Below are 20,324 nucleotides of genomic sequence, written 5' to 3' on the forward strand. Positions count from 1 at the left end.
AAGGAAAAAAAAAAGCAATAATTGTTGGTCTTAGCAAACTGAAAGATACTCTCATGTACAAAGGTACAGAACTCCGTAATCCTGCTCTGTAGGGGGATGAGATTCATACTGTCTCCATGGAGCCAGCCATTGGTGTCAATAGCGACTGCGGGCAAGTGGATAGAGTAGCAGCATCAAACTGAGAAGTAGTGGCTTACAACCTCCCTAGCAACCATAAGCCCGAAGTGAAGCCAAGTTGAAACGAAGCAGCTTGAAAACAGGCCCAATGCATATGTTATCTGTGGTTAGAGACTGGATCCTTTGTATTCCCAAGTTCAAGCTGACATGTGAAGAGAAATGTAAGTCAGTCTTTACCAGCAGTTTTGGCAACCATCTTCAAACAAGAAGGGAGAAGTGAGGTATTTCTATCTGGAGGTGTGTCTATCCCCTGAGAGGAAGGTCACTCATGTTCCCTGTTTATCAGAAGTGGTAGACCATCTAGCAGACTGAACCGGCTACTGTCTGAATTAGTTTATTATCATATTAACTGAGATTAAATGGAACACTAGTTCAGAGCCGGTCAGTGCATTTGGAAGTCAAATTCTTTTATGGATTCTGTGAAAAAAAAGAAAGGAAAGAAGGAAAGAGAGACACACAGAGAGAAAGAACCATTTAAGCAGTCACTTTATTTCAATTAATGATTTGGAAGGCAAAAGCACCAGAGTGTTTATTATAATACTAAAACTGTATAATATATTCCTTTACTCTGAAACATTTTGCTATAGAGAGCAGCCTGGCTTCCCATTTGTGATCCCTCTGTGACTGCTTCTTGTGTGTGGGCTACCATGCCCAGCAGTTCCTACTATTTTGAGCAGTCATGAACTTACCAACTGATCAAAATATTAGGCTCCTGGTTCAATTTTCTTTGATGCTTCAAGTCTCTTACCTCGGACAGTGAGAGTAGCAGAGGCTTCCACTTTCCCTACCCGATTCTCAGCGATACACATATAGGTACCTTCATCTGTACTCAAGGCCTTTTTAATTCTCAGGGTATAGTCATCTTTGATATCGTACCTGTGTAGAATAGGAACCAGCATTATTAAACAGCATCAGTCATATAGCTATTGCATATAGATAGTAATCCTCATTCATCCCTTTTTATATTGCGTTTTATATACACAAACATCTAGACACATATTACACTCATTCAGACGAAAATTATTAAAAATCAGATCACTAATTTTACAACTGACCACTAGTTGCTTGCCAGTTACCCATTCATTTTACATTGTGTAAATTGTTATGCTTTGAAACTATGAAAGGCAAGCTCTCCAATTTGTCCTATCCTTGGTGACTCTCCACAAATAAGGAAAATATTATACATTTTTTGGGGTCACTTGTGTTTTATTATTAGGTAAGTTAATCATAATGTATTTAATATGATTTTTAGGCATTGTAAATATAAGAAACTTAAAATATATTAAAAGAGGAAATATTTGTCTTATATACTGAGAAGTTGACAAAGTGAACACTGATTAAAAAAATAAATAAGTGAAGTGTTACTTTGTATTTTGGGGTTTTTTTTCCAACTCCCTATATGGACACTTGAAATGGACTTGAAGCAGCTTTTGGAAATGTGTTGCCCAAGCTCATTCACAATGATTTATTTCTTAAATTTAGAGAATAACAAACAATTTCAAAATAAGTTTACAACATACAACATTAACATGATTTACCGGAATTGGTGCCTTGCAATGAGACTATATTCCTATACAACTCTAAGTTTTCAATTAGACAAGCCAGAAAATAATACTATCAGATTTCCACACTTATGACCTTTCCTCTCAATTTTCACTAATGTTTTCCAAACAGTTTTTTTTTTCTGGTAGTTTATGATAGCTTACACTGCTTTCCTTTTTCCACATGCTGCACAGTTATTTAAATGTTCCCGAAAAATTGTTTTAGTTGATTCTGCATGTTGGATACTCATTGGGACATATTGTTTTAAGAATTGAGACAGGTTTCTAGCCTTGATCTCTCTCTTTCTCTTGGTTTTTTGTTTGTTTGTTTGATTGGTTGATTGATTCCTTTTTGACAGGCTCTCATGTAGCCCAGGCTCTCAAACTCACTAAGTCACTGGAGGTGACTGGACTCCTCATAATTCTGCTTGAGCTTCTTAAGTGTTAAATGACACCCTCCCCCCACCCTGCCCAGCTGGTTTCAAAGAGCCCTGTAATTAGTTGTGTTCTACTTCTAACATTAGTTTTAAAAACAAAAACAAATAAAAATAACAACGATAACAGCAACAACAAAAATGCCTTGTCTCTACTAATGACAGTTTTACTTTATATACACTGGCATGACCAAATGTAATGTCTGTCTATCAAGCATGTCAGTGGCTTGGACCTCCCAAGCTCCTCTGTCTTTAATCATGGTATTGATTTCTCTGATTATATATTTACCTTGATTTTTTTTTCTATTGACCATGGTTTAAGAGTTAAGAAGGCCTTATTCACTATCTGTGTTTGAAACCTTCCCTAACTGCGCCAAAAAGAAATATAGCTACTCCCCTCTTGAACTGCAGACACATGTTAATGATTCTGTACTACTTAGAACTATTAGAGTTTTAGAGTTTTCATGGTTGTCTTTTTCCAAGAAGGGGGTCATCTTGTCTGTTTCACTAAATGCCCTCAGCATACTATTAGTAACAGAACTTCTAAAATTTATACAAGTCACTTAAAGCACAGACTTAGGCACCTATTAGCCAAATTTTAACAACAAGGTCACCCTGTGTTTCTAACAGTGGACAAGTATTTAAATTCTTTGGGTAAGAATTATCCCATTAACAAAATTGGTCTAATAACAATGTCTGTTTCAATAGAAGGAATGCCAGCTATAGCTGTGAAATAAGTAGAAACAGCACAGCCAGAGGAAAGCATAATTCATAAGAGCTATTTATTATACATACAAAGAACTCAAGAGATGTACAATTAATGCCTTGTTTCCTGCTAATATGAATTCTATATAAATGTGAATGGCTTCAAGGATGGTCGATTACCATGTTTATCTATAAGGATGGCTATTACTACAGTTTAAGATAAATCCTAAGCTAAGAAAGTGCGAAAGAGTAATGATATGGAGGAAGAGTTGCTGATTAAATATATTATATAATAATTTAAAAATTAATGTATAAATATAGAGAACTCTAATCTCAGAAGTATCCTTCTGCTACATCACTGAGCAAACTCATATATCACAGATGATTTCATGTGCAAAAAAAATAGTTATGTTTTCTGCTAAGCATTCAATTTATGTAGGCAATAATATAAAATGTTGACTTTGACTCAAAATTTACGGTCCATCAGCATCACAGGAAGGCAGTCGCAGAAGCAGCAGAGGTCATGTGACACCCATAGTCAGAAGAGAGCCATCGCCATATGCATGCCAAAGGTCAGTCTGTCACTCCTTTGCATTTACTCCACAAAAGATGATTGGGCAGTTCTTCCTACTTCAGTTAACATGAAATCAAACAATCTCCACTACAAGCCCACAGGCCAACCTGGTGAAGACCATCTTTCAGTGAGGGTCTCTTCCCAGGTGATTCTCAACTGTGTCAAGCTGACAATAAAAACCTAACTATCATACTTCCATTTAAGGTCTTTGTGGTGTATAATGTGTTTCCACATGTGACAGCAAGATGATAGGCAACCTGTAGAAAATGCCTATTTCCTGATGCAACTTTAAATAAAAAGCTGATTATATTGTTGTCGGGTATATAAAGGGACTATAAGCCACTATCAGTACATTTCTTTATTACAATAGAAAAAGCCCACCTTTATGTTGGATATGTTTGCTGTTTCTTATACATGTCTATCAGGTAATGTATTGTGTTGATTATTCTGTCAGGGTTTATGAATCCCTCAAAACTAACAGTATCCATACTTTTTAACAATCAGAACTATAGGAGCCTCATGACTATTTATCAATCTACATATAAGTTAATTACATTTCTCTTATCAGGTATCCTTCAATTTGTTTTTAACTGTCTTTACTTAGTCTGAAATAAATTATAAATGAGTAGAGCATGCTTTTATACAAAATCACCTATCAGCAGAGTGAAATTTTATATATGCGTGGCATATAGTAGCACTGCCTATTTTAATTAAAAACAGAAAATGAAACAGAGGAAGAATATTTCTGATGAGGCAGTTTTACTACAAACAAGATGATTTTCGTTGTGAAATCTGCCTGACTTGGACTTGTATGAAGGAAGCCATTGTTGCCAGGTTTGATTAATGACAGTTGTGTTATCCCGGGCTGTCAGTTGCTACTCTAGATGTATCTTCTTTTCTTTTGATGTGAACCACCGCCGAAAGATACAACCCAATCAGATTTGGCCCCTGGACAACATGTGCGATCATCACTGTACCGTGAACTCAGATTGATTGGTGACCAGCTGTGACGATGTAGGCCCAGAAACTCTGTTTTACTGTATGATTTTTACCCCAAAGGTGGGGTTGGGGGGTTCAAAAAAAAGGGAAGAGCAACTTGATTGTGTCAAAACCATTACCATCTGTTCAGCTAAACAACAAACAAAACAGAGTAAATTTACTTTAACAATTATAAATAACAGTTTGTCTAGAAGGTACTGTCCATGTGTTTTGATATTTGATGAATAATACTAAAAATGTCTCAAAAGAGAAATAATTACTACGGATTATTTTAGGAAACAAAATGCTACATTCTAAAAATCATTTCTCACTTTCCATAAGGAAATTTATTGTATTTCTTTATATAGTCCTGCTATACATAGCAAATTTCCTATCATACATAGTAGGAAGAAAATTTCTATAAATGAAAATTAATTGAAAATATCAGGCAATACTTGAAAATTTTGTAGCATTACCTTATTTTCTCAATCCCTATTGTGCAAATTTCAAATTGGATCTGTATGATAGAAAGTTACTACAGTTTTCTGACTCTTCTGACTATATTAAAATAGGGGCTTCATGCCTTTGATGATGGGAATAGAATTGCAGAGGACCAATAAACGGAATATAAACTAAATTTTTAGGATAATCTAGAAATTTTCCATGTTGAAAGCCTGTGTCTCTCCTCACCTTGTTTGGATAATATAAGGATTCCATAAAACTTCCTGAATGATAATTCTCATCATAAAAGCATCTGTTTTCATAGGAGAAAACTTATTTCTTCAATGTCTTTTACTTTTTAAAAACCATTTACAACTTAATCTAAGATTTCTGGCTGATCTTCCAGAGCAAGTGTTTGTATTAACACTCACAACTTTTAGTATGCATCTACTTTACTAAAAGTTAAGATAGTCAGTCATGAAACTATGTATTGTAATGAACTATACATTATTATGAACTATGCATTACTAAGAACTATGAATTATTATGAAGCAGGAATTATTCAATGTCTATGAAAGTAAATATTATTATTAGTTTAAAGTCTGTTTATTTTCCATTATGTGTAAGTTTCTGAGCGTATAAGTGGGTATGTACATGTGATTATGGTATACAAGGAGATGAAGGGCATCTGACTCTTGTGGAGTTGGAGTTATAGGATGTTGTAAGGCACGCAAGGTGGATGTTAGGAACCAAATTCTGGTTGTTGGCAAGAGCAGTATGTGCCTCTCTCTCCAGCCCTGGTATTTTTTTTTATTAAAAAAATTTGAAAGTTTTTTTTTCAAGTTATATTATATTTCCATGAATCCAAAGAACTAAAAATATTTATTTATTTTGGACTATTTTAAATTTGAAAAGCCTGTAATAATAGGTCTTTCACATTCAGGAAAATTTCACTATGGAACTTTATAAACTAAAAAACCTACCAAAAGGCCTAATGGTCTATTGCCTTGCTCTCAACACAAGGGTATTTTTATTATATAAATCCTTTATTAATCTTATGAGATTATTAACTGATTAAAATGACTCATTCAAAAACATGTCTTTGTACAGTGAATGTCATAGACATAGAAAACAACCTTTTAAAAATAAGGGCCAGGGATGGAGGATACTTGTCTAGTATGTTCCAAGGTTCAGAGTTTGATCACCCACAGTACTGTCCCTGTTTCTCCTAAAAAAAAACCAAACTCTCAATAAGATTATTTATCAACTCCCTATAAACTATAGTCATAGCATTTATCTTCACCACTCTTTCCTGGAAAAAGTTACCCTCTTATTAATCTTGAATGAAAAACAGATTGTGTACTTTTCCTAAATTAATACCATTAATAGCTAAATTAGTAATGTTTCCTAAATTCTTTCATGGATAAGACTTGAACATATTAAAATCATGTAATTATTTCTAGAAACCTAAATCATGTGCAATACTTAATCGGTAATATCCAAGGTGTATCATAAAGGCAATATCTTAGATCACATGACTAATAAATGACTAATACAGAACTTCTATTTGGTGGCCAAAGATTGAGCCACTTTCTACAAGGCAAATGATGTCATGGACATTTGATTTGCAATTATTATGCATGCTTTGTTTAGAATTTGAGTAAGTGAGTCTTGCTATTCATTCAGGAATTATCACAATCAATTCTGGACAAATAACCCAAGAAAATATGAAGAATGGCTACTCTTACCATAGAATTAATTGCAAAAGGTAATTCAAACTGCAGTTTTACTCAAATACATAGTGAAATTTTAAAATACAAAGTCACTCATGATTGAACTTTCTGTTTTGTTCTGAAATCTCCAGCAGGAATATCTAATCTTTAGCCCACAGGCCATGTGTTCTTCAGAATAGCTATTAATCTGCCACAACAAAAAATGGCAACCTTTAAATATTATGAGATTTCTTAGTTTTTTTTTTTTTTTTTTTTTTTTTTTTTTTTTTTTTTTTTTTTGCTTTTTCGAGACAGGGTTTCTCTGTGTAGCTTTGCGCCTTTCCTGGAGCTCACTTGGTAGCCCAGGCTGGCCTCGAACTCACAGAGATCCGCCTGGCTCTGCCTCCCGAGTGCTGGGATTAAAGGCGTGCGCCACCACCGCCCGGCGAGATTTCTTAGTTTTTAAAGGACTTTGTAATTCTCAAATATAAACTTGGTAAAATACAGCAGTGTGTCACTATGTCCTGAGGTTGGATATGCAGACACAGAAATGTCTATGAAACACAAAACTTAAAATCTTACTTATCCAATTAACCAAATTATATTATAACTAACATTTAAAGCTGGGAAATTTTTCTAAAAGCTACCATTATCTCTTCCTTCCTTTGCCACTTCCAAATCTAGGCTTGGGTGATTTCCCCCTATCAACATTAACCAGGGATGGAGGATCCCTATTTAAAAAGTACCCTTTATTCATGGCTTCCATTTTCACAGTTTCATTTATGATCATCCTTGGCCTGAAAAGTATTGTTTATTTTTAATAGATAGATAGATAGATAGATAGATAGATAGATAGATAGATAGATAGATAGATAGATAGATAGAGATAGAGATAGAGAGATTGATTGATATATGGGGGATGGATAGATGATAGATACATAGATGGAAGATAGATAGATAGATAGATAGATAGATAGATAGATAGATAGATAGATAGATAGATAGATGGATTGATTGATAAATGGAGATAATAGATAGATGACAGATACATAGATGGATGATTGATAGATAGATAGATAGATAGATAGATAGATAGATAGATAGATAGATGAAAGAAGAGAAAAAGAAGAGAGAAAAGTAAATCACTTTTATTAGCTTGTGTTTTGGTAGTTCTTTTTATTATTAGTTGTTTTTAATCTCTTACTGTTTCTTATTTTAAAATTTAACTTTACCAAGGGTGTATTTGCATAGACAAACATAGTGCATGAAGAATTCCTTGTTACTTGTATTTCCAGACATACAGATAAGGGAGGCCTCTAATACTGCATTCCCTTTTGTACAGCCAGGAGAAGAAAGGCATTTTCAAACTACAAAGCTGGGAGGAAATAAACAAGACACAATGTTTAAAACATCCATATTGAGAAACTGCAGTTGACTATCTGACAAAGAGCAGATTTCAGCTCGCAGTCTAATAAGGTCAAATAGAGCATGCATTGTGCAACTGTCAAGGATCCTGGGTTTGGACCACATACAAGATGCATTCTCTCTCTCTCTCTCTCTCTCTCTCTCTCTCTCTCTCTCTCTCTCTCTCTCTCTCTCTCTCTCTCTCTGCAATTAAGCTATATCATAGCTGGGACTTCCCCAATGGCCAAACCATGCGGCCAACCTAAACAAGAACTCCCTAAACATTTTGTTTTCTCTGGTGAGAATTGAACTCAGAGCTTCAAGCATGCTAGGGAAGTATCTCCAACGGAACTAATCTCAAATCCTCCTGCTGGACATCTTAATCTGTGTAGTCTGTGGCTGCGGGTCCTTGCCTCTCAGTATTCTGATATAACGGTAGACGCTGACGAGTCTTCCAGGCATCAATTTTCAGTGTAAGTTTGTGGTTAACTACTAAGGTCACAGCCTGCAGTTCTCAGCAATCACTGTCCATCTTCTCGTCATCTTGCTCTTATTTTTGACCACCTCTAAAAGATATATCACCACTGTAAAAACTCCTCTGATTTCGAAGCAACCTCTAACCCTGTCTATAAAACTTATTTCTCTCTCACTTACCCAGATATTTATTCCCAATGCCATAAAGGAAGTCTAGCTCTTTCTTAATGGCTAGCTCTCTGGCAAGGGGTGGATAAGAAAAGTGAAGAGTGCCTTACCTCAGACATTCCAGACAACCTCAGTGTCTGACACAAAGTATTAACAAATATTTTTTAATGAAATACTGTACTGCATCATAAATAACAAAGTAGAACAAAACATAATTTGATTTCAATGAAGCTCATGTTACCCAGTGTTCTAAATGACTGTGGATTTTCCTCCTCTTTAAGAAAATTAATACAGTAATTAATAGTGCCTATTTCAAAGGACTATTGAAATTTTACTGTAAAAATGACAAATATTTCACAATTAGGAAAGCATGTTGAAAGAAAGTTGTGGAAGCGGGTTCAATTATCCTTTCATTTAGAAATAATTATCCAATTGGCTTAGACTCTCGCAAGGTAATTTGATTTTACAATATGACTAGAATTCAAATATCATACTTGGAACATTGGCTATATCTCACAGTCAGATATTTGGCAAGAAATTAACCTTGACTCTCAAATCTTTTAGAAGAGGATCTCAGCTATTAATTCCACAAGAATCCATAGGCTCACACATCTGTTTTGATATGCAGGTCCTATGCTTGCAGTCTTTGAGATGGGAGTAATAAATAAGCTTTACAAGTGAGCATAGCTGAGCTAAGGAGGGTATGACATTGTCACTTGGGGATGTTTAGTCTGAGCAATGCTCTGGAAAACCAAAAAGGCTCTCTTAACTTTTTCTTTTGTCCTAGAAATGCCTTCATAAAATATGACTGTGGAAAGCTTTGGAACTTTAACACATCCTAAAGGGGGCACTTCTGACAACTAGTTGTATCAAGTAACTTGTTGCTTGGCAAATCTGATTGAAAAATGCAGATTTAGAACTGCATCTACATAGGGTGACTGGTTTCATCAACTCAGCAATAATTCAATGAGCAAAGAAAAATTTTGCCTTATATATTCTAGAAAATATTCCAAATACATTTATTTCATAGCATTAGCGAAGCAATGTACTTGCTAGTAGACAGTGTTTTCTAGTCATGTAAAGGAAGCTGTATCCATGAACTATCAACAATATGGCTTCCTAAACAAGACCTGTACCATGACAGCATTGTTTGATGGGCCAATATGGAAGATGAAAATTTCATGAGGACCCACCCTAGAACTAAACTGCTGAAAGAGGGGGAATTATTTTTCTCTAGGGACAAGAACCCTAACAATTTATTCAATTTCAAGTGGTAACCCTTAAGCATGTACATGTAAGCAACAATAAATGAGCTCAGTAAGTTGTTGGTATATATTTATCAAATATGTATATATATATAAACATACATATAAACACATACATATATACATATCAGTAATAATGAAGTCATGAATTTGAAAGGGTGTTGGAAAGTACATGGGAAAAAGTGAAGGGAATAAAGGAGGAATGTTAATTTTATAAATATAATAATCCTGCCTAATATTCTCAAAAACATTAAAAAATTCAATTAAGAAAAACAAAATATGCAAAAATCCTTTCATTCCTTAGCATTAGCGAGCCAAAATGTCTTCATGTGTTAAGTAGTGATATGTTTATGTTAAATCCTACAATAGTATTATTTGTCCATCTCTAATGACACAAGCTTCATATATAAGGAAGTGAGAAAAGACCATTATATTTGGAATATGCTCACTTGAATTATAGTCCATCATTTCTGCCCTAAATATAAAATAAAAGTCAACTTAGCATGGTGGCATAAAATGTAATCCCAAGAATTCAGAAGTTGAGATGAATTATGAGTTAAAGGTTACTCTCAGCTTCACAATAAACTACAGGCCAAGCTATTCTGTTTTTGAGACTCTGCCTCAAATACAAAACAAAACAAATATTTAAATATCATTTGATCAATGCCTATCTCATATTTCCCACTATCTTAGATTTCCTTGACTTTAGAACTATTGATATTTTAGCTTATCCTTTGCAATGGTATTCCCTCTTCCTAGAAGGCATTTTTGGAGCACTCTTGGCCACTACCCATGAAATGTTGTGAGCAACCAATGGAAGTTCACCCTAAAGCATTATGCAATGACACCTGGGGAGTGGGAAGAAACAAATTTCCCCAGTTGAGAAACTGTTGCACTGAAATGTAGAGCTAAATATCAGCTGTCAGTCATAGGCTAGGATACTCATGATTTCTGATGAATACATCAAAGTTAGTTGGGCACATAGAGAAAAAAGATATAGTGTAACAAGAATTATAATAGGTCTTTTAATACAAACCCAGAGCCAGAATATTGGGGTGAATGCTGAAAGATCATAGAGACAAAGGAACAAGCCACTGCCATGTCTCACCTCACCAATTCCATAAATTCCCTGACTGAAATTCTCCGAGTCCTCACCGGAAAATCTCCAGCCGAAAAAGCCTCTAGCTGAAAGGGACGCTTCAGCCAAAAAGCCTTTAGTTCCTGTCTCCTCACGCCTAATATACCTTTCTCTGCCCAGCCACCACTTTCTGGGATTAAAGGTGTGTGTACTTCCCAGTACTGGGATTAAATGCCTGTGCCACAACTACCTAGCTCTGTTTTCTCTCCTAGGCTGAGTCAATCTCATGTAGTCCAGGGTGGCTTTGAACTCACAGAGACACAGATGGATCTCTGCCTCCTGAGTGCTAGGATTAAAAGTGTGTGCCACCACTCCCTGGTCTCCATGTTTAATCTAGTGGCTTATTCTGTTCTCTGATCTTCAAGCAAAGTTTATTATGGTACACAATATATCACCACAATACAGTAATGAGTTCAGCTCATTTCCTTTTAGTAATAAGTGAGAGTCAAAACTAAAGAACAACAGCAGCTGCTGACTGAAGCGTGGAATGCACATTCTTCCACTTACCAAATGAGGAATGAGTACATGTTTTTATCATCAGAGATAACAGGGCCTTTTCAACTTGGCCACATGTTGGAACTGCAACCCTGAGCATATTTTTCACTGTCTCTAAGCTTCAAGGGGCTTTTTTCATCAAGGCTGTTCAAAACATTAATTCTATGCTTTACAATTCTCAGTGCAAAACCAGTAGACCCTCAAAAACTTTAATTTTAACTAGTAGGTTCTTTGATTTTAAAATTATGTATGCTCCATAATATATTACTGTATATTGTGGTTAAGAGAGTGGGCTTTGGAACCGATGATTCTGCATTCCAGATCTCTTACTATCAATTAACTTTACACTTCCATTTTTCATTTGTAAATTATGGATGGCAACACATACTTGCTGCTTGAGGTGATTCTGAAAGATAAATGAACTACTCCTATGTAAAGCACTTGTAAATATTAAGTAATACTCCTATAGTTAGTAAATTACAAGATGTTTATTTTTCACATTCTAACTTCTCTGAAATTAAGAAGTCATCTCACCAAGTATGACATACCATGATCAAGTTGCTACATTTTTCTTGCTTAATAAAGTAACTGTTTCTAACTCCAGTCAACTCCACCATGAATTTTAAAACATAAATTACCACTATAGGGTTAAAACTGGTTAGACTAAAAATTATAATGGTTAATTATGATTGCCAAATTGACTGGACTTCAAATCACTAAAGAGACCAAGGCCATGTCTGGGAAGAACTTGCCAGATTAGTTTAACAGAAGTGAGAACCCCATTCTAAATGTTGGGAGCAGCATTCCATGGGTTGATGTCTGGAATAAAAAGTAGGAAGTGATCTAAGGGCCAGTATTCCTCTCTCTTCACTTCCTGACTGTAAGTGTAATGTGATTGGCTGCCTTACACTCCCACTGCCGAGACTTCTCCCCATGATGAGCCAGATCCTCAAACTCTGAGCCCAAATCATCACTTCCTTCTTAAATTGCTTTTGTCCAATATTTTGTCAGAGCAACAACAACTGTAATTAATCCAATAGTCATTTGACCTCTCTGTTTAAACATAAAAATTGGACTCTGTTACATATACATAAATAAAAGTGGTTTTCTTAAATGCAGATCAAAATGCATTTCACTATGTATGGTTTTCATTAAAACTCATCAAGCAAATATCAAAAATGCTTTCAAAAAATTCAAAGGTGTCTTGAATATTGTGTTGGAATGTGAAGAAGAAAGGAGGAACTGTAAACTCTTAATGTTCAAGTCTCTCAGACTTTGTGATTCTTTTAGTCATGATTTCTTTGACACCTAATGGTTTCTGGGGATTTCTTTTGTCTATTTCTGGAAACAATGTTGGAAAGAACAAATAATCATATTAGCAAAAAAAAATTAAAAGGATAAATTTATTCTAAATTGTGCACATAACAATTTCAGAAAATGTGTGTTTATCATAGACTGATGGTGTATCATTACTGTAGGAGCAAAATTATATCCAATAAATGCTTTGTTACCCACAGTATTTTGTGACTCTCTGATAAACAGTATCCGTCAAGGCCAAGAAGTTCTACATTGTGTCTTCCTAGTCTTTAAGACCAAATAAGAAAATAAAATTAAAAAAAAAATCTGTAAATAAATAAATAAATAAATAATAAACAATCTTAAAAAAAGGAAATATGTAAACAGAATCTCCCCTGAAAGAAAAAAGGTACAGTGCATCATCAATGCAAAAGGATCTCCTAGAGAACAAACCAGCTGTTTACTATTTCAGCATGCAAAGATGAATGTGTAACTTTTAAAAGAACACAAAACAAGCAAACAATAGCATTGCCCTTGGGCAGACCAGGTGGCTCAGGTAAAGGTGCTCACAGTGATATCTGCCAACCTGAGTGTGGTCCTCAGAGTCTACATGGTAGAAGAGAAGACAGATCCCCATAAGATGAACTTTGACTTCCACATGCATACTGTGATGTGATTATGTGTGTAATTTTAAACATTTTTATTTTCCAATACATGCATCTAATCATACATTTTCTTATATGAATTGTTAATGATGTAAGATTTGATGCTTAATGTTTTTATTATCAATTAAATAGCAATCAATTGATTAATTAATAAATTAATTATCAATCAATAAAATATCTTCTAATTTCAAAAAAAAAAAAAAAAGAAATGGAAAAGGCTCAACACCTCCAGACACTGTTCAAATGTGTGGACTTAGGAATCAAAAATCCAAAGTCTCTTATAGCAGTATGTCTTGGAAAATTTATTGTCATTGTGTCTATGTTACCACATTTATACAGATAGTAATATTTACTGCATAGAATTATGATGAGAATAATCAAGTCAAATCAAGTAAATCTGTGTTTAAGCAATAAAAGTGCAAGCAAAATTTATCATTATTATTATTATATTTTATGGAAAAGAAAAATGTAATAAAAATGGTTTTTATCTTTATTGGGATTTTTCTATAGAAGACTATGTAAGCAGTAAGTATCAAGAAAAGTTCTTTATGCTCCTTCTTGCTACTTGCACAGGACCTGCACACATACAACAAAACAAACACGAAAATAGGAAGTAAACTAGTTGGCAGAAGGCAGAGGATGAGTAGAATTGAAAAAAGGGAAAGAGAGGATAGTGGGGGTGAATATGATATCTATATCTTATATACATATATGAAATTTGCAAAATAAAAAATTAATAATTAAAAGAAACAAACAATAGAAAGACCAATTCTGAATTTAAATTATTTAAACAACACAGAAATGGGTAAAGTTGTATATAAGACATCAATATTGGTAGCCATTGGATGGTAGATGTGCAAGTAACTTAATTTTTGCATACTTATTCATTTCACCTTTCTAATTTTTTGTTTTTTTAATTGAAGAAAAAGGCAACACCCTACTTTCCTGATTATTTTTAGCTTTTACCATGGAACTATGCTATTTATGGATTTAAACATATCACAGAAAACATTCCATTTAACTTACATATTTCAAGAAATGGCTGCTTGCATTCATTATTACAAGTTATCATCTCCCAAAAATCTACACTTTAGATTCATGTCATAATTCAAATTATATAAAACAATAACAGAAATAAGAAATATATCTTAAGACAAGCCCTAGGGATATTACAAGTAATTCAAGTGATTCTAACCATAAATTGCCTTTGGAGAATTTGTGTTAAAAATCTTTTTTTTTTTTAAGTCAACAATATTTTTTTAAATGTTGTTTACATTTAAGAAAATAACACAAGAACCTGGGAAAGCATCTCTACCGGAAAAAAAGCAATTCACCTGTAGTACTAAGTATTTCCTGATGAGCCAAAGTCACTATGGAGCCTTGGCTATGGTCCTTGTCTTGTTACCCCCAACCCCAAATCAGAGAGTCTGAAGGTCCTGAAGGCTCTGATGCTTTGATGGAAGAAGCACACCTACCATGGCTTCCATGATGGGTGATATACACATGCCAGTGACAGGTGGCACTCAGACAGATCCTTTTGCCCTGAGAACTGGCACCTGGTCTTGGCTCAACCCACACACAGCACAAGAGCTGCCAGTTAATGGGAGTCAGAGTTTCTCTTGACTTCAGTGCACTTCATATCCTGAGTTTGTTCCAGATTGAGAGTTGACAGCTGGCCAAAGCAAAGACTGAATGCCAGGTCCAGCATTGGTCCTATGTTGAGATTCTCAACAGATGGGCCAGTGTGGTCATAGGACCAGCCACCATGATCTCCCACCCTAGGTGGCAATTAGTTTTATGTTGACACTAACTATTAGCACCTATTTGATGAAAACACAGGAAAAGTTCCATCCTGGCAACAATAGAAGCTTCCAATTAGTCCAGTATGTAAACAAAATTTCGAGCGTCAGTTTCCAAAATTATGTACACTATTGCAAGTTGAGTTTTCCATGTAGCCAAATATTTATTTGTAGCTTTAAAAACTTCTCTAAAAATCACCTCAAGTGTTTCACTATATATCTACATATCTACTATATCAATATATATTTATATATATGAAATTTAAACCAATTACCTAATTTTATACACAATATAAAATTTTAATTGGGTTGAGTTTATAAACAATTACTAATCCAAAAAATATAAAAACTAGTTTAGAATACTGATTTCATGTTGGGAAAATTATAAACTTATTTCTGTCACTAATATGAATGCATGATGTTGGAAACTAAATTACCATAAATATGTGTTTCTGTATCTCTCAAATGAGAGTCATATTATGCCGTGACAACATCCCTTAACATGACATCATTGTGGTAAGAAACGAGCTTTTAGTAGTGCTTATGGCACCTGGCAAGTTCTCTTAAGTATTCTTAATGGGGTGCCACCATTCTCATTATAAGCATAAAAACAGCAATTCACTAGAACACCTGGAAGATTGTGATCCCAACTTAAAATCTGATGGCACTGGGCCTGGGACCTAGTACTGGAGGAAGTACAATTTTCCAGACAGAGAAAAAAAACAAGTAGTGTTTTCCAGACCTGGCAAACTGGTTGGTAATATTTACCAATGAGTCTATATTAATTCAAAGCAAAGGTGGTATCTGTTAAATAAGCAATACTTAATATTTCTATAGATATTGTTTAGTCAGGTGAAAAAGAATGTGAAATTAAGCCAAATTGAATGCTCCGTTTTTTCATCATTAATCCTCTACTCCCGAACTCAGTAAATGGTATTATAACACCTTCTGTGTTTACCAACTGTATAGTGTTCATGGTGCTTTGAAATAATCATATCATTTCATAACCTCTCAGCTAGAACCTGCCAAAGCAGAGGGTAGTCACTAGCCACATCACACTCTTGTTCTGTATCTTCAGGATGTAAAACACACAGAGTTTACATAGCTTCTCCAGGGTCACAGTCCTTCTTACTGGTAAAGAAATCTGTCAAATATCCTTGTTAGAAGATAGAGGTCGAGGCAGACACACACAAACTGTGTCAGAACAAGGCCTCCACACCAACAACCTGAACAATAGACTACATACTTACACTGGCATTGGCACAAAATTATTCCATACTAATTGCCCTTGCAGTTTCTAAGGGTTTTTTTTTCCTACAAAGAAATGGGTAAAATACTTATTTAACATTGAAGACAATTTTTGATTTATACTTTTCCTTGTTTATTTGGCTCATGGGGATAGACGCCTTTTTGGACAATGTTTGAAATATATTGCTTTTCCCATGTTCTTAGTAGTCCTTGTCTTTTTCTAAAATTGTTTTAATTGACCAGTCTCCACTAGCCAATCTATTCAAAGTGGGTTTTTATCAGAAGCACAAATTACCACGTGTCCTTGAGGCTCACACTGAACATGAGGATAACAGTTCTCTGCAGCAGGGTAGCTGAGTGCCTGTTCAGCATCTCCTGCATCCGAGGGGCACATGTTCTAAACAATAGCGCTTCCAGACAATTAATACAGGAACATTTTCCAGGGCTAACTGTAAAGAGCCACTTTGTTCAAAATTGCACACAAAGGGGGCTATAAATGGTTCTATTCAGGTTCTCTTCGGAGAGAATCATCTATTTCTGTGAATCTCCTATTCCATGGAACTGAGAACCTTGGAAAGTCTCACTTAAAATAGACTTCAGAAAAGGAACTTGTCAGTGGGCTGAGGAAAATTGATAGAATTTTGCACTGTATTTCGTAAAATGCTTATTCTCTAGGCCCTTTTCTGTTTTATGAAATATTCATGAATTACCTACACTATATGGAAGCCATCAACTGCATTTAGAAGTGGCAGTCATACATAAGAATGTAAATGGCATATTTTATTTCTTTTCTCCCCCCACAGAAAAGCTATTATGAACATTCTACTCTACTATAGATCCTTATTGAGGAAGTTAGTGTCACTTTAGAGTTAGTTTAGAAAACAAAATAAATAAAAAGGAAACAAAACTTGTGGCGCTAACTCCTGGTGACTTGTGAAAATCAAATGAATGATGAAATATACTGAATGTTCAATTTATGTTATTTTGCTAACAACTTGAAATGCAGACTGTACTTTAATGTTTACAGATGAGATCATAATTAGGATAATCTTCCATCCTTTTACCCAAGTTTTAAGGAGCTTTTTAAATTCTCCATCCCACTGTTAGATTGAATAGAATATTGTAGTAAATGCTAGTCAGTTTTGATCTTATTGCTTTGTACATAATCATGTAATATTTGCTCCTTTGTTGGCTTATAATTTACTAATAGAGTTTGCAGCATATGAATTTTTGATCTACTCTTTTTGATAATCTCTTTATCTTATGGCACTAGATGACACAGAATGGTGTACTGCCCTCTTCATTACAATGTCTAGCAACTTCTATCACATAAAATATCGCGTGAAAGCATATATTAAATCATCTGATGATCAAAGAATACTAATAAGAACAAGGTCTAGGGTCACCTGACATTCAGGGAGGATACAGCACTGAGAAGAAAGAGTTCTACCTCAGCCTTTGGTCTTTGATGTATTCAGTATGTAAATGGTTATCTATACTCTTGTCTCATTAACCTACAATTCCATGAAGACAAAAGCCACCACTTGCACTTTGCTTTAAAGAATTACTTTTGAAACTGGTGAAGAGAACTGAGAACTTAACAATAAATTATTGCTTCTATATAATTTACATAGCTGAAAATGGGTTATTAAATGAAAAACATTACATAGTCTGATTACCTTCTTATTTTTTTTTTGTATTTATGTATTTTTGTATTTATTTTGTATTTAAATTTTTTCTTGATCAGGCTGGCTTCGAACTCACAGAGATCTACCTGTCTCTCTCCCGAGTGCTGGGATTAAAGGCATGTGCCACCACCACTCAGCCAAATTTTGTCATTAAAAGAAAGTACTCAGGTGTATTGGTACATGCCTGTAACACCAGCCCTGGAGAGGGAAAGGCGGGATGGCTACAAGTTCAAGGCCAGCCTTTGCTACCTAGTGAATTTTAAAAAGTCAACCTGGGCTGTATGAGACTTTTCTTTAAAAATACTATTTTTACTCTTTATTCGTGTGTGTGTGTGTGTGTGTGTGTGTGTGTGTGTGTGTGTGTATGTAAGCCAGAGATGTTTTCAGATCCCTTGAAGCTGGAGTTACAATAGGTTGTTATCCAGTATGGGTGACTGAACCGAGGACATCTGGAAAAGCAATCACCAAAGCCATCTTTCTGGCCTTATGGTATTGTTTTCTTTCAACTCATTATTGTAACCCTCTTGAAAAACATACACTGTTGATTTTTATAGTTACAAAAAAGCAGTGGAATTCTTTTCTTCTGATTTTCAGTCATGATCTACTTTCTTTAGATGCTTCTCCAAGAAATTACTATACACTGCTTAACCGATACAATGTAAGTCATCTTTTCATTTTGATTATGTGGAAAATGATAGCATTAAATAGCATTTCTCTGTTTGGGCATAGGATTGTTGTTAGACTTTCCATGTCTTCTATCTCAATCAGACATTCTAGCTGTAAAAAATAATAAGAAGAATAATTCAGCTCCACAAAAAGAGAAAGCTTAGGAGGCTAAAGCTAAACAAAATAAATGGACACACTGTTACTATTTTAAAATTATGTTCACTAGGATGAATGAAGCTAAGGCAAAGATCCTCCCTGACTTCATCTTTTCCGCTGAAAGGTTGGCACAGACCGCTTCTTCTGTGTTGAAGGTTCCAGTAGCTATCACAGCATTTTGTCAATTTAAACATGAATTGAAAAGCTTCCCTAGCCTCCAAAAGAAAAATAGTCACATATTACTTACATAGTAATTACAGGCTATGCAGCTGCCCTACAAAGCTTTACTATAAATGTTAAGCCTGAACCACTACACAAACTATATTCAGATTTCATTAAACATTAAGCCAAATAAATGTCATTCCCCACACCAATTACATTAAAAGAACAATGGTCATCTTCCTTGTCTGAGACATAAAAACAAAATGGAATCAATGTTGTTGATCTAGTGTGTGGCTTGCTGAAAAGCATTACTGTTATCCTTCCCCAAGTAGAGAGGTCTCTTTGCCTTTCATGTTCAAGTAAGACTTATGCTAATAGGCACAAATCAAGACTGAATTAGCTTCTTTGAAACATCATTGGAGTCTGAGAAGTGAAGAAAAAGTGCCTGGCTTCCATCAGGATAAAAGTATTCATCAATTTGCATATTGAGCCTCCCTAGCATTATGATTTAATGCTAACACTTCCATTTGCCTAATGGATTAAAAATATTTAACTAGTCCAACAAGTACTGTAATAGTATAGTCCTGGTAGCAAAAGACTAGAGGCCAAAAATATGGAAACATTTTGTAAAAAGTACTATGAGTTTTTTCATATTTAACTGTACTCTTTGAAAATATAGTTTATATAGCACTTTTGATTTTTCACAAGTAACCTGAACTTTAAAGCAAACGACTTTTACAAAACTTGGAAAATAGTGGAGAAGCTAATGTTGTCACATTTATCACTTAACATGTAATAAAATGGGAAAATAAAAGTAGTCTTAAATTATATATTAGTTTTTTAAGGCACTTTAAAATTGAATATCAACTCATAACTTTCTAGCATGTATTTTTATCTCGACTCGATTTTACTTAACAATTAGAGTACACATGTAGGAAAGCAAAGAATAAATTGAATATATAAAGTTAACATATGAAGTGAAAATAAAATTTTAAAAAACTCAACAAGACTAAAGCAGGCATAGTGTCTGCCACAGCCTATCTTCTCAGCACTTGAATGGACTGGGAGATTTATAATGCTCATCAAAAATATCTCTGTTATGCCCAGATCATGGGCACCCCCCAAAAGACCACCACTG

At 34.6% G+C, this 20,324-nt stretch overlaps 1 protein-coding gene across 15 annotated transcripts in view; it reads right to left on the reverse strand.

Annotated features, from left to right (window-relative positions):
- Robo2 (roundabout guidance receptor 2) overlaps positions 1–20,324 on the reverse strand; it is a 523,875-nt gene that overhangs the window by 116,348 nt on the left and 387,203 nt on the right. For all 15 annotated transcript variants that reach the window (XM_076549117.1, XM_042259491.2, XM_076549116.1 and 12 more), the window contains exon 6: positions 926–1,053. In XM_076549117.1, the coding sequence (XP_076405232.1) occupies positions 926–1,053 (128 nt within the window). The remainder of the gene's footprint in view (positions 1–925; positions 1,054–20,324) is intronic.

Source organism: Peromyscus maniculatus, chromosome 12, assembly GCF_049852395.1.
Source record: "Peromyscus maniculatus bairdii isolate BWxNUB_F1_BW_parent chromosome 12, HU_Pman_BW_mat_3.1, whole genome shotgun sequence".
Lineage (NCBI taxonomy): Eukaryota > Metazoa > Chordata > Mammalia > Rodentia > Cricetidae > Peromyscus > Peromyscus maniculatus.